The 13,344-nt window shown below is 44.7% G+C and overlaps 1 protein-coding gene across 2 annotated transcripts; it reads left to right on the top strand.

The window, feature by feature from the left end:
* Nucleotides 1–1,481: 1,481 nt before the first annotated feature.
* Nucleotides 1,482–11,887, top strand: LOC146302787 (solute carrier family 22 member 4-like). 2 transcript variants are annotated; one of them, XM_084697242.1, is made up of 11 exons: nt 1,482–1,501; nt 8,542–8,942; nt 9,034–9,137; nt 9,330–9,484; nt 9,601–9,772; nt 9,891–10,032; nt 10,113–10,210; nt 10,548–10,762; nt 10,977–11,159; nt 11,263–11,398; nt 11,483–11,887. In XM_084697242.1, the coding sequence occupies exons 2-11, from the start codon at nt 8,592–8,594 to the stop codon at nt 11,553–11,555; spliced, it is 1,629 nt and encodes a 542-aa protein (XP_084553368.1). In that variant the 5' UTR covers nt 1,482–1,501; nt 8,542–8,591; the 3' UTR covers nt 11,556–11,887. The 2 variants fall into 2 exon arrangements, with proteins under 2 accessions (XP_084553368.1, XP_084553367.1); XM_084697241.1 differs by lacking the exon at nt 1,482–1,501 and adding an exon at nt 3,275–3,396.
* Nucleotides 11,888–13,344: the final 1,457 nt, after the last annotated feature.

Genomic DNA, 13,344 nt, shown 5'->3' with positions numbered 1-13,344 from the left:
AAATCGTGAATTATTTTACGGATGGAGTTAAAGGTAAGTTGGTGAGCACGTTTGTTGCAATAAATTGAAAAACTTGAAATTGAATTGTTTTTATCCATATAGTTTGCTGATTTCTGGATGTTATTGTTCTGTCCCTGATGTTAACGTATATTTGATGAAACCTGCGATGACCTTCATTTAAAATTGCATCAGCGTTTTATGTTGACATTTGTTAGCGAATATTATCTAACGTTAGGCCTACCCAGAGCAATCTATGGTTGCAGACTTTGATGGTTTCTTTTTGTGATTTTCCTCAAGGTACACATCAATGTCTTTAAAAAAAAGAACACACCGCAGGTGTCAGGGATGGAAATTAGCACCCGCCACCAGCCAAATGAGGGTGATTTTCTAGCCTGGCTGCCAGCCCAACTTCTCCCCGCCCACAAAAAAATTTGGTCGGGAAGTTGGGTCTGGAGTAGCCTGGCTGCCAGCCCAACTTCTCCCCGCCCACAGACAAATTTGGTCGGGAAGTTGGGTCTGGAGTAGTACGGTGTTCATTTTAGGACATCCTCAGATCTCAGACTAAATTGTCAGACTTAAACGAAAAGGCGTCAAGTCTCAGACCAAAGGTCGTCAGACTCAGAAGAAACGGCTTCAGTCTCAGAAAAACCTCTGTCATTCTCAGACAAAACGTCCTCAAACCAAACGCCATCGTTCTCAGACAAAACGCTCTCAAACCAAATGCCATCGTTCTCAGACAAAACGCTCTCAAACCAAACGTCATCGTTCTCAGACATAACGCTCTCAATCCAAACGCCATCGCTCTCAGACAAAACGCTTTCAAACCAAACGCCATCGTTCTCAGACAAAACGCTCTCAAACCAAACGCCATCATTCTCAGACAAAACGTCCTCAAACCAAACGCCATCGTTCTCAGACAAAACGCTCTCAAACCAAATGCCATCGTTCTCAGATAAAACGCTCTCAAACCAAACGCCAACGCTCTCAGACAAAACGCTTTCAAACCAAACGCCATCGCTCTCAGACAAAACGCTCTCAAACCAAACGCCATCGTTCTCAGACAAAACGCTCTCAAACCAAACGCCATCGTTCTCAGACAAAACGCTCTCAAACCAAACGCCATCGTTCTCAGACAAAACGCCCTCAAACTAAACTTTGTCAGATTTTTTGTTATCAAAGTTAGTTAGATGGGGGAGCTGCTGACTAGCTTTCTGAATTAGCTAAAGTAGCAGCTTTAAAAGTGGTGTTGTTTCTGTTAACTGGTACAGCAAGAAAACTTACTTTTGATATAGCTAATACAAAATAGTTGTTTTCTGCAAGCTGTAGTTCACTCGTGTAACGTAAATTCTCGAGTAGTCCTCCGGTTGCCATGGATACTACAAACAAACTTAGCTAAAGAATCATAAACGTCATAAAACACGCGGCGCGACGATCAGAACAACTGTTCCGCCAGTACAATCAAATAACCTACAGAAAACAACTATTTCGTATTAAATAAAAAGTAAGTGTTCTTGCTGTACCAGTTAACTACCCGGAAGTTTGAATCTGTCAATGTCATGCCAACTTTACCAGTTACAACACCATGGTATTCACTTTGGCTGCTACTTAAGCTAATTCAGAAAGCTAGTCTACAGCTCCCTCATCTAGCTAACTTTGACCCAAAAAATCTGACAGTTTAGTTTGAGAGCGTTTGGTCTGAGAACGATGGCGTTTGGTTTGAGAGCGTTTTGTCTGAGAACGATGGCGTTTGGTTTGAGAGCGTTTTGTCTGAGAACGATGGCGTTTGGTTTGAGAGCGTTTGGTCTGAGAATGACAGAGGTTTTTCTGACAGCGTTTAGTTTGAGGACTTTTTGTCCGAGAATGACAGAGGTTTTACTGAGACTGAAGCCGTTTCGCCTGAGTTCCAACCGACTATTTTCCGATAGACAAAAACTATATGACAAACGCTATAGTATGGCTTCAAAATTTACAATTAGGAGGCTAACAAGTAACACTAGCAGGTAGTAGTATTATGCTAGGTTGCTAGGTAACGGAAGCTAACTAAAGCTAGCTAGCTTTCGTTTTCAAAAAATAACTCACTCTGGTGGCACCGTCGGTAACATTTAGAACTCACTCCTCTAAAGGTTAATTTGGAGGAGAAAGTTGTTGCAAAGCAGCTTAAGTGGTGCCCATCAGCCACAATATTGTCATCGCTCAAACTGCTGGTAAAAGTAACCGCAGGTTTAACGTGGAGTGGTTTTTGAAGAAAAAGAAAAACGGTTAGTCTAGTTAGCATACAAGAGAAGGCACCTTTCTCTTCAAGTGAGCTCTCAGCCTTGGCGAGTGAAAGCATATTTTGTCATCCTGCCTTTGTGGCGCTGGTCCGTGCATTGGTCATATTATGGGGGTGGATCGATAGATAAAGATGGTGACGTGTCAGTGTATCCATGCTTATCTGGTCATTGTCATAGAATGGATCCCTAAAAAGTTGTATTTCTGCTTTGTTGTGGCCTTCCTGTTGTGTTGAGCTCATTGCTGTTTGCGCATGGCCCTGTAGGCAATTTGGTTCTGAGCTTGGTTGCATTCCTAATTTAGGTTTGTAAATATGACCGTGGTAATTTTACCTGTGTGTGAGAGACAAGGAGAGCAATTACACAAGAAGGTCTCTCTCTCTCCAGTTTGTGTACTACAACACCTGGTAGAAGCAAGCCGCTCTGTCCTTAAAAGGGTTGTGTGGAGCTACGTTGTTTGTTGACGTGTTAAATAAACACATCAGTAGCAAGAGGGACTTTTGTAGCTTACTGGTATCCTATATTTTGAAATGGTTTTTGCCCCACCAATTTTTTACATATAAAAACGCCACTGCGTATAACATATAACACAAGGCCGTAGCTATAGAGTCAACATTGTGGGGGACGGATTACATTTTTTATGATAATTTCGGACAGCGTGCGTGGTTGCCTGTCCGAGCATATCACATTTATATTTTTATATCAATATATTGGGGGGGATATTTTGACCAGATTTGATTATTGGGGGGGATGTGTTAGGCCTATGTGTTCAAGCTATGAAATATGGAAAATAGTTGGAGGTGCCAGCGATGTCATATAGGGAGGGCCGGTTGGTGATGAAAGTGGGCCGTTATTTTGGACCATCCGAACCCCGTTGGCCCACCGGGGATTCCCCCGGTATCCCCGATGGCCAGGCCGCTCCTGGACCAAAGTAAGAAGGAGAAATAGCGACCTAGACGAGCTTTTATTTCGAAAAGTAGAACCATGAGACGGGAGGGCATGAGACGGGAGGACACAAGGCGGGAGGGTGCAGGCTACAGCCATACACTCTTATCTGAGCTTGCGAAATAGCAACTGCAGCCCGCACACAGAAGTCCAGGTGTCGGACTCGGACACAAAAGTTGAGGTAGGCTAAGAAAACATTACAAAACTAAACCCGCGCCGAAAACCCCGGGCCCCGCACCCGAGGGTTATTTTTTCTTCATAATTTCTCTTTGGCAACAAAACGTTGATTGTATCCATGGTAGACAATTTTACTAAATATATATAGGCCTATTTTCCGAAACATTTTTGTCACCCCGATGCTGCTCGGAAAGTTAGAGCGCTTGCTTGCTTGGGCTCACTTTTCTGTTCGGAAGATCTGTCTAAGGCCGATGATGTGGTTGACGAATTTGTTACATTTCGTAGGTTATATGTACCGTGAGCTGAGCATGGAAAAACATTAAACACACACATCATTCTACCATTTCTCATTGACAACGACATGGACCATGCTTTTCCCAACCTTTCCATTCTCTATCGCATTTGGCTACTTGACAATTCCGATAAGCAGTGGCAGAGAGGACTTTCAGCCGTATGAAATTGACGAATTTCTTGCGATCAAGCATGGGAGAGGAGCGGCTGTCCTTGAACTGTTGTATAGTGGGTTAAGCAAGGGGAGTTTCTATAGCCGAGTTGTAAACTCAGTAGAGTTTTATGTCTAACAACGCCTCTGAGGCTCAGTGAGAACGAGCAGCACTGTTTGTAGTCAAGAATAGAGAGAAGTGTACCTCTTAAACAACTTTAGAGATAGTGTAAGGATGTATCTGTCAGCAGGCAGGCCGGAAAGAGTCACTACAACTATAAACAAGGGTTGACTCGGTTTTTATTAGCTCGACGTCGGATCATGTCACCAATCCACAACAGAGTGGCGAGCATGAGTGAGAAACATCTCTCATCAGAGAGCTTAAATACAGTTGCTGGACATGTTCAAAAATAGAATGCACAGAATTGCTTCCTTAACGGGTCTTCAGTGCAGGGGCGCAGATGGAATTTTTGAACTGGGGGGGACCAAGCTGTCAGCAAATGATTCCAACTCCATTTGTTATTTTGTGGTAACAAAAGTGAGAACGATACTGCAATCCCCTGACCCTGTAGGGGGTTCCGGGGGCATGCTCCCCCGGAAGAACATTTCTTAAAATGTAAAGTTAAACGCATCAATCTAGTGCACTTTGAGAGCAAAATTAAGAGGCTAGATCAATGTAGAATCTGTGCTCTTCTAAACAATATCATGTTATTTTAACCAGCCCCTGATTGGCTGTGAGGTTTAGGCATTAGGTGAGGAGTTTGCATGCATGCAACATATTATTGATATATACAGGGTTTTTCCTGGGTCAAAATGGGTCTTCGGTGCTCCAAAAAAGAAAAGAAATGTATATATATATATAATTCTTAATATAATATATATCATAATATATAATATTCTGTTATTCTTTTTTTTCTAATCAATGAATTTATTCCCAGGTGTTTTACATCCCCCCCCCCCACACACACACACACACACACACACACATATGTTCAGCCTATTTCCCCTAAAGCAATAAAGTTAGGCTACTTAAGAATACCAATGGATGCTGCTGGAAGTCGTAAATCAAACTTTTGTCAGCATTTTGAGTGGAAATTTCATTTGCATTTGTACAGGTGTATTCGTGCACGTCGGGCTGGACCTCGCAGCGGAACGACAGTTTAGTGGCCACTGTCGATTCTCACCTCACAGTTGCGTATTGATCAGACAAGAAGACACGCTCATCAACTCGATTACTATTGATCAAAACAGAACGAGGGTTCGGCTGTAGCCTACTTGAAACATACTCTGTTGAGAACATATTCGCTGACATGCATTGCACGCGTTCCAGCTTTGGCGCGCACCAAATTTTTCTCTATGCAAGAAAAACCCTGTATAGTATAGCAATAGTCCATATTTCATTTCAATTTTGCAAAACAAAGAAGACATTCTCAATTTAAAAATGGAATATAACGTAACTCATTTGAATCAGACCAGCAATATTTACCTTCATAAATTCTTCTTCACATCCTCTGCCTCGGTAGAGCTAGTCGCCTGGCTAGAATAGCTGTTGCTAGTGCCATATTTTCTAAATCTGCATCTAGGCCTGCGTCCCGTAGTAGCCTATAATTTAATTTAACGTCTTTAATGGTAAGAGACCGCGGCGCAGTGGGTAATGAGCGTTGTTTAAGATCAAAATTACAATGCAACACAGGGGCATAGCCAGTATTGGGCCAAGGCGGCACTGGCCCGCCAGGGCGGCACTGGCCCGCCAGGGCGGCACTGGCCCGCCAGGGCGGCACTGGCCCGCCAGGGCGGCACTGGCCCGCCAGGGCGGCACTGGCCCGCCAGGGCGGCACTGGCCCGCCAGGGCGGCACTGGCCCGCCAGGGCGGCACTGGCCCGCCAGGGCGGCACTGGCCCGCCCAGGCAAAGTTTGATCAAAATGCATTTTTAGTTTATTTGTATTATTCAAATGTATTTAAGAAGATATATTATTATAAACCTGATTTATAGTTGACTGTTGTGTGTGTTTAATTTGTTTTTCCGAATAAAATGGAACTGTTGAAGCAAGTTGTAGAACGATAAGAGGTAGCTATAGTTGCTAGGGGTTCCGAAGACTCTGGGCAGCCTTTAGCCAGCTAACTTTGCTAGACCATAGTCTGCTTTTTAGCCAATGTAAGCCTACTAACATCGCCACAATAATGGCTAAACAAGTGACCTGGCCCGGACCGTTTTTGTCCTGGATTCCTCTAGCCTGTCGTCTGGTAAGCTACCTTTGCCCTGTCATCAGTAGGCTAGCGGCTTGGCCATCGGGAGCACCGGGAGAATTTCCGATGGGCCGAAGCACTTATGGGCCGGAGGGCCATATAAAAAATTCGGCAGAAGATTGAGCGACACAGTTGGCCCGCAACACCGTTGGCCGGCCCCCCTTTCCCCCAGGATTATCTGGGCGTCTCTGCAGCCATTGTGCCGCTTATACACAACAGTGACACTGACAGATCGAAAGCTAGCTAATATAGAGACAACATAAAGATGTAAAACCAGGCTAAGAAACGTAATTACCTTCACTAGAGAATGTTTTATAAATTGAAAAAACGGCTACGTTCATTTGTTTTAGCTACATAAAGCTCCCAAAACTATTTTTCGCTCAAATCAGCCAATGCGTGCTCGCATTAAACGTGGAAGTCCCTATAAACTAGCATCTGCCTGCTCCGTTTTGTGCTTGTAATGAGTGTGCGCTCTGCGCTTGTATCATCTACCCCAGTCTCCACTGAGTATTCGTTCACCTAGGCTATCTGGTTTGTCCAGCCTTTATTGAGCTCTGTTGGTTGAACATGATGTTTAGATAGTGTTTTGTTGTTGCCTTTGCTGAATATTGTAAAGTAAAGGTGTCACTGTTTTTGCAGTTGTTCTATAATTTTTCTACTCTCTGTGTCGTAACTGGATGCGAGCGACTGTCGCGTAGCATCGGACGCTCTCTGTCCACACTGTACCTGTCAAATTCACTTCGGTTACGTAAACTAACCACATGTGCTAGACTACAAAGCTTTCAACTTTAGGCCCACTCACTTTTGCACTGGCCCCAGGGGCGGTCCTAGCACATTTGGCGCTCTAGGCGAGCTTCACTCGTGGCGCCCCCCCCCCCCCCCCCCAAAAAAAAAAAAAAAGTTTAAAAGTTTACAACTATTTTGCACGAAAACGGAATAGCAACTTTCAAACGCTATTTTGCCCTGCAAGACTGCATTTCTTTCAAATAAACACAACAACGATCACAACGATGAACAAACATTAAATAAAAAACAAAATCCCTGAGAAAATGTCAAGTCTGTGCTGAACTACGCTTTGGCCACTCCCCCCTGTTCAACGGTGCACACACGGTGCACGGTCACATTCACTCCCTCATCTCCTGCAAATAATGTTTTTTTAGTCTTCTGTTCTGTTGATGCCTGGCAAACAACAATCTTAGAAGGTCTGGGTCACTTGTGGCACATATTCACTAATTTGAAGCAATCAATCTACCTGAACAAAATTAGACAAAACGTAATTCACCAAAATTTTATGACACATCGAAAAGGACGCAAATTGCGGTACAGCTGAACTTGAACTGATGTTTCGACTGAATGGCAATAACAAGGAACGTCAAAAGTCAGTGGCTAGCTAGCTAGATTACATACAATCCCTTCGCTAAAGTTGACAATACAACACTTGGATTTTTACCATTCCTCACTTGTTGACAAATTGCCGTGTTTGTCTTCCTTAATGCCTAATGCAACAACACTACAAATATCTTAGTCGTTGCATAGCACACCCATTAGGCATTAAGGACATAAAGGAAGACAAACACGGCAATTATTGGGTGTGCTATGCAATAAGTAAGATATTTGTAGTGTTGTTGCACTGGCTATTGGCTTTATATGTGCGCCCCTATTTTAATCGTGTTTTTTTTGTATAACGTAGAATTAATGGACATATAATTTTTGATATAGGCTACCCGCCTCTGTCAAATCTTTAAATAACTAGGTTATGTGACAGGGAGTAGGAACACGTTCAATGATAAGGTAGGCCTACATGTTGCTTTCATGGGAGCCAGTCCTCACTCTATGGGAGCTCGTCTCCCTCTGGCTACCACGTACTTCGAGCACTGAATGAAAAGGAGCGAGCCAAACATTACAATTTTAAGCAGTCAAAAGAACGGGGCCTACTAACGTCATCTCCATGACAATCAGGAAGACGCCAAGACTAAAAGCACAAACGCCGGCTCCAAAACTACTTTAAAATAAGCATAATACACTTTTTCTTTTCAAGTGTTGTAGTACTTTTGTGTGGCCAACGTTACACATGCTAACATCGCATAATCAGTTGTGCAGTCATAACTGATGCTTGTCGCCATACGTAGGGAGAGTGGTGGGGACGGATCGGGGTCGCTAGGAATCTGGGGGGGACATGTCCCCCCCGTCCCCAGTGCCATCTGCACGCATGCTTCAGTGGTCAGTACACTGATACACTAGAACGTTCAGCAGGTGAAGTGGTCGTTAATTACATTCAAGTCCCAGTTTGTACATGTTTTGCCTTACTGTCTCCGAACTGTCTGGGCTGTGTGCTATATTCTGCTCAGTGGAGGCCTCGCTGCAGGACCTCTTGACCTTACAGATACTCAGGCTGTACATGTACACAGAAAATCTGCCTATCAGATACCAAGGGTAACTTTAACATCATTACCCCTCAGAGGAAGGTCAGGGGTCCGGGGCAAATTTGTGGGCGGTTGAGGTCGTGAGGATGCTGGACTACGAGGAGAGGATGGCGTTCCTTGGCGAGTGGGGAACCTTCCAGAAGATGGTCTTCTTCCTCCTCAGCCTTAGCTGCATTCCCAACGGCTACGTTGGCATGGCGATGGTGTTCCTCGTGGACATCCCCCCCCATCGCTGCCAGGTCCCGGGGCTGAACAGCAGCAGCTTCAACCTGGACCTCAACCTGTCGTTCCCCCTGGAGGAGGTGAGGGGGGAGGTGGTTCTCAGTCATTGCCTGAGGTACCAAGACCCTCCGGGTCCCGACGGCAACGAGACAGAGGGATGTCTGGATGGCTGGGAGTTCAGCACAGAGAGATACACCTCCACCATCGTGACTGAGGTGAAGCTACACTCTACCTACTGGAATTTATGGATGGGATGACCCTTTAAACTGTCTAACTGTCTTGTTGGGTGTGTTTGCTTTCCGGTAGTGGAACCTGGTGTGTGACGATGACTGGAAGACTCCTTTCACCGCCACCATCTATTTTGTAGGTGTTCTCTGCGGTGCCTTCCTGTCAGGGATTGTCTCAGACAGGTAATGGTTCTCCTAAGCACGTTACAACTGCAGACACATCAGTATTTAAAACATTCCAGTGTTCTGTAGACACAAACACATCAAGTTCTGTTATAATGTTCTATATCCTGTATTTTGTTCAGGTGTAGTTCAAGGCAATTTTTTGAGTTTTTCCCCTTATACATATCCAGGATGAAATTGTATGTTCCATAGATTCGGGCGCAGGTTGGTCCTCTTTGGCACCTTGGCAATGCAGACAGTGTTCACCCTCCTCCAAGCAGCCTCTACCAGCTGGGAAATGTTCTGCAGTTTCTACTTCATTGTGGGGATGAGTGAGACAGCCAACTTCAATGCTGCCTTCATACTGGGTCAGTCTGGACAAAGAGATAAGTAGATTAGATAACAAAGTAATTCTTCATTGCATTTCTTCATTTGTCTAGCTCTGGTCTGATTTTGATCTCTCGTGTGATTCTGTGCACCTTAGGCTCTGAGCTCCTAACTAAATCAGTCCGCGTCAACTTTGGTGCCCTGGGGGTAACTTTGAGCTATGCCTTGGGCTACACTGTGCTGCCCATGGTGGCCTACTGTTTCAGGAGCTGGAGGCTCCTGCTGGTGGTTCTCGCCATCCCTGGCTTCCTCTACATCCCTCTCTGGTGGTGAGTACCAATGACTCCTGATAGGACATGGATTTTCTTTTTTGGGACCAGTAGAGTGGCTTGAACTTGGAACAGATGGAGGGAGACATGGAGGACATAGTAGTGCCCTGTGCTTCAGGTACATTCCAGAGTCTCCTCGCTGGTTATTGGCCCAGGGCAGACTGAAGGAGGCGGAGTCTATCATCAAAGCTGCTGCCAAGATGAATGGTCTTACGGCTCCTGATGTCATCTTCACCGAAGATGTCACTGCTGAACTCATGGTGTTTAAATTCCCCCCCCCACACACACACACACACACACACACATCCCCAATATACTTCAACAAGTTTGCTATCTGCAGGAAAACAGAACCAAGGAGAGCCCACGTCTGTACAACTGGCTGGACCTGGTCAGAACCAGGAACATACGCAACCTCACCATCATTAACATCCTCATCTGGTACCCTGATACGTCCTAGCTACACACTGCTGAAAAGTATACCTTACGCAGTATAACACACTGTTGGTGTGCTTGTTACGCACTACACACTTTAATACACACCACACTGCAAACTATACCCTACACAGTATAGCATGCACTGTGCACAACACACATAAAAAACGCATACTGCATGCTTCACACTATAATACATACTACACCACACTGCTGCAAAATATATCCTGCACAGTAGGATAAATAAACACTGCACACTGCATGATGACTACATACTACACACAGTTGACCACACGCTAGTGCATACTTGCATACGTCACAACTTCTCCGTCCTCCACCTCAGGACCATCAGCTCCATGACATATTATGGGATGTCCCTGAACACGCCCAATATGGATGGAGACCCCTACTTCAACTGCTTGGTTGCGGCGGCCACAGAGTTCCTGGCGTACGGCAGCGTCTGGTTCTTGATCCGCTACACCCCCCGACGCTTCACCCTCCCCTTCACCCTGCTGCTGTCTGGAGGCCTGCTGCTCTTCATCAAGCTCATACCTGATGGTACGAGGCCCACCGGAGCGGATAGTACTGCTGCTACACACAAACACACGCACCACAGACACTTACAAAATGGTACATACTCATAAGTATTCCCATGTACACAAACGTTCACACACCTAAAAGGGTACAAACTCATGGAAAACATGTATATGGTATATGTACTCACATACTACTCAAATCTAGAAAACCATAATCTGTGTGTGTGTATATATAGAACTGAGCGGCCTGACCCTAACCCTGGTGATGGTGGGGAAGACGGGCGTGACGGGGGCGTATGCCTTCCTGTTCCTGTACACATCGGAGCTCTTCCCCACCGTGGTGAGAAACATGGCTGTGGGAGCCACCTCCATGGCATCGCATTTGGGCAGCACCGTCTCCCCATACATCGCCTTCATGGGTCAGTGTGTGTGTGTGTGTGTGTGTGTGTGTGTCTCCTTAAAAGAGTATGGAAGCATATATGTCTTTCTAGATCTGTATTCATCCATGCTGTCTGATTTCAGGTACATACAACAAGTTCCTGCCTTTTATCTTGATGGGTGGAGCCACGGTCATGATTGGGTTGTTGAGCTTGTGGCTACCTGAAACCAAAGGTGAAGAACTTCCAGAATTCATCCATCAGGTGAAACCGCTTCAAAGGTACGTTACCATGGTTAGGATTGAAGCGTGTGGTGGGGTATTCTGGGATGGACAGTCGGGTCTGACTTTGTGTTGTGTATCTAGGGTGTGTTTACGGCAACAGGGTAGAGGGAGTACACATGACCGGAAGAAGGAGACAACCTCTGAAGAGATCTGAAAACTACGAACCCTGATCCCTGACTATACGTCAGTGTAAGATGACTTTTACTGTGAAAAGACCAGTCTGTGAGCAGGAGGAACAGGGTTTGATGGAGAATGGATTTCTTAGCTTGTCACAGATATGAAAACCGCAGAGCTCTGATGAGGTTCTGAAGTGGTCTGGTGAGAAGCAGTCCTTCAACTGACTAAGGTACAACCTACAGGATTCAAAAAGGAATTTACCAACGTGTTGCTTCCCTCCCTTGCATTTGTACACACCAGCCATGACATGTTTCCTAATGTACTCGACACAGAAATGTAAAAAATAAAAGTCCATAATCCAAAAATGTATATTGTTGTTTGTTTACTTATTACCTTAAAGAAACCTTAAAGAAAAATTCCTCTTTTCACAAGTAACGGGCAAAGGTAAATATGTACAAGTATTTCCAGTCTTATCAAACTTTCTCTTTCATCTTTTTTCTTCACCCTGCAATAAACAAAGTTTTGTTATGGGTCTGTGAATGACACAGGTCTCAACGCTTGGGACGACTCCTTTTTAGTCTGGCATCACCTTGATGATTCTGCCTAACAGCCAGGAGTTCCTTGGAAGTGATGAATCTGCGACGAGGACAACATCTCCAATCTTGAAACTTTTCAGGCCGAGCCACTTTTGCCGTTCTTGCAGGACACATTTACTCATTAAGCAGATGCTCTAATCCAGAGTGACTTAAGTACAGGGACATTCTGCAATTAGCGTCAGCGGTGGATACACAGCAGTAAATAAAATAGATGCATGGAATGAAATTACTCATGCAGTGAACGCTGTATCTGGAGAAAGGCGCAGAACTGATGAAGTGAAAAATAAATGGTTTAACTTTCATCTGAATTCTGAAGCAAAAAATATATATATATCCATGAGGACTGCTCTTGGTAGCCTAAGCATCCCAACAGGTAGGCCTACCCGTCACTGTGCAAATAAATCGGTATGGTCACGGAAGATGCGTTCCCTCCTCATGGCACGCTCTGCAAAATTTTGCAGTAGCAATGAATACGCCATTGTGTGGTGTTGTCATAGACTTATATATTAATAGACACGGCTAGATTTTTCTTCCAAGATGGCGTCTCCATTCATTTCTATGAAAAGTGCTCATTGGCTCAGTGAGGCAAGCAAAAGTGCAAAACTGGAACACGCCATCTTTCAAGTTCCGGCTCTTCTGGTCTAGCGTTAAACAGTGGCTCGCCTTTTGCCTAGCTCTTTGGCTGTTTATCAATCCAATTTTTTCTCAATTCTTGTGTTCTTGCAAACTCGTTTGACGTCATCTTTCATTGCCCAAGTACGATTCCAATCCAAATAACACAAGTCACCTAGCCTGGCTGCCAGCCCAACTTAGCCCCGCCACAAAAAAATGTGGTCGGGACGTTGGGTCTGGGATAGCTCGGTTGGGGAAAAAGTACAGGAGCAGTTCGGACCAATCAAATTGTCAGGGTGGGTTTTATACCATGATGGACAGATGATCAACCACTTCCAAAGGCGTAACCATGGTTTAGACATTTGGGGGGTCCAAATGAATACCCTTCCCCATATATATAGGGGTGCTGAGGGTTATGTTTTTCTTAACAAACTGAAATAAATTGAAAATAAATAAGACATAACAAGAGACCATTGACCATTGTCCATTGACATGGTTCATAAAAAGAGAACATATACTTTACATTTTTTCTGCTGTATATTGGGGTGGACAGATTGGAATTTTCTCAATATTGGGGGGGACATGACCCCCCCAAAGAATGCTTACCCACTTCAGTCA

This window comes from Hypomesus nipponensis, chromosome 1 (assembly GCF_054491055.1).
Source record: "Hypomesus nipponensis isolate SF chromosome 1, ASM5449105v1, whole genome shotgun sequence".
In the NCBI taxonomy this organism is placed as follows: domain Eukaryota; kingdom Metazoa; phylum Chordata; class Actinopteri; order Osmeriformes; family Osmeridae; genus Hypomesus; species Hypomesus nipponensis.
This window is presented reverse-complemented; position numbering and strand designations above follow the sequence as displayed.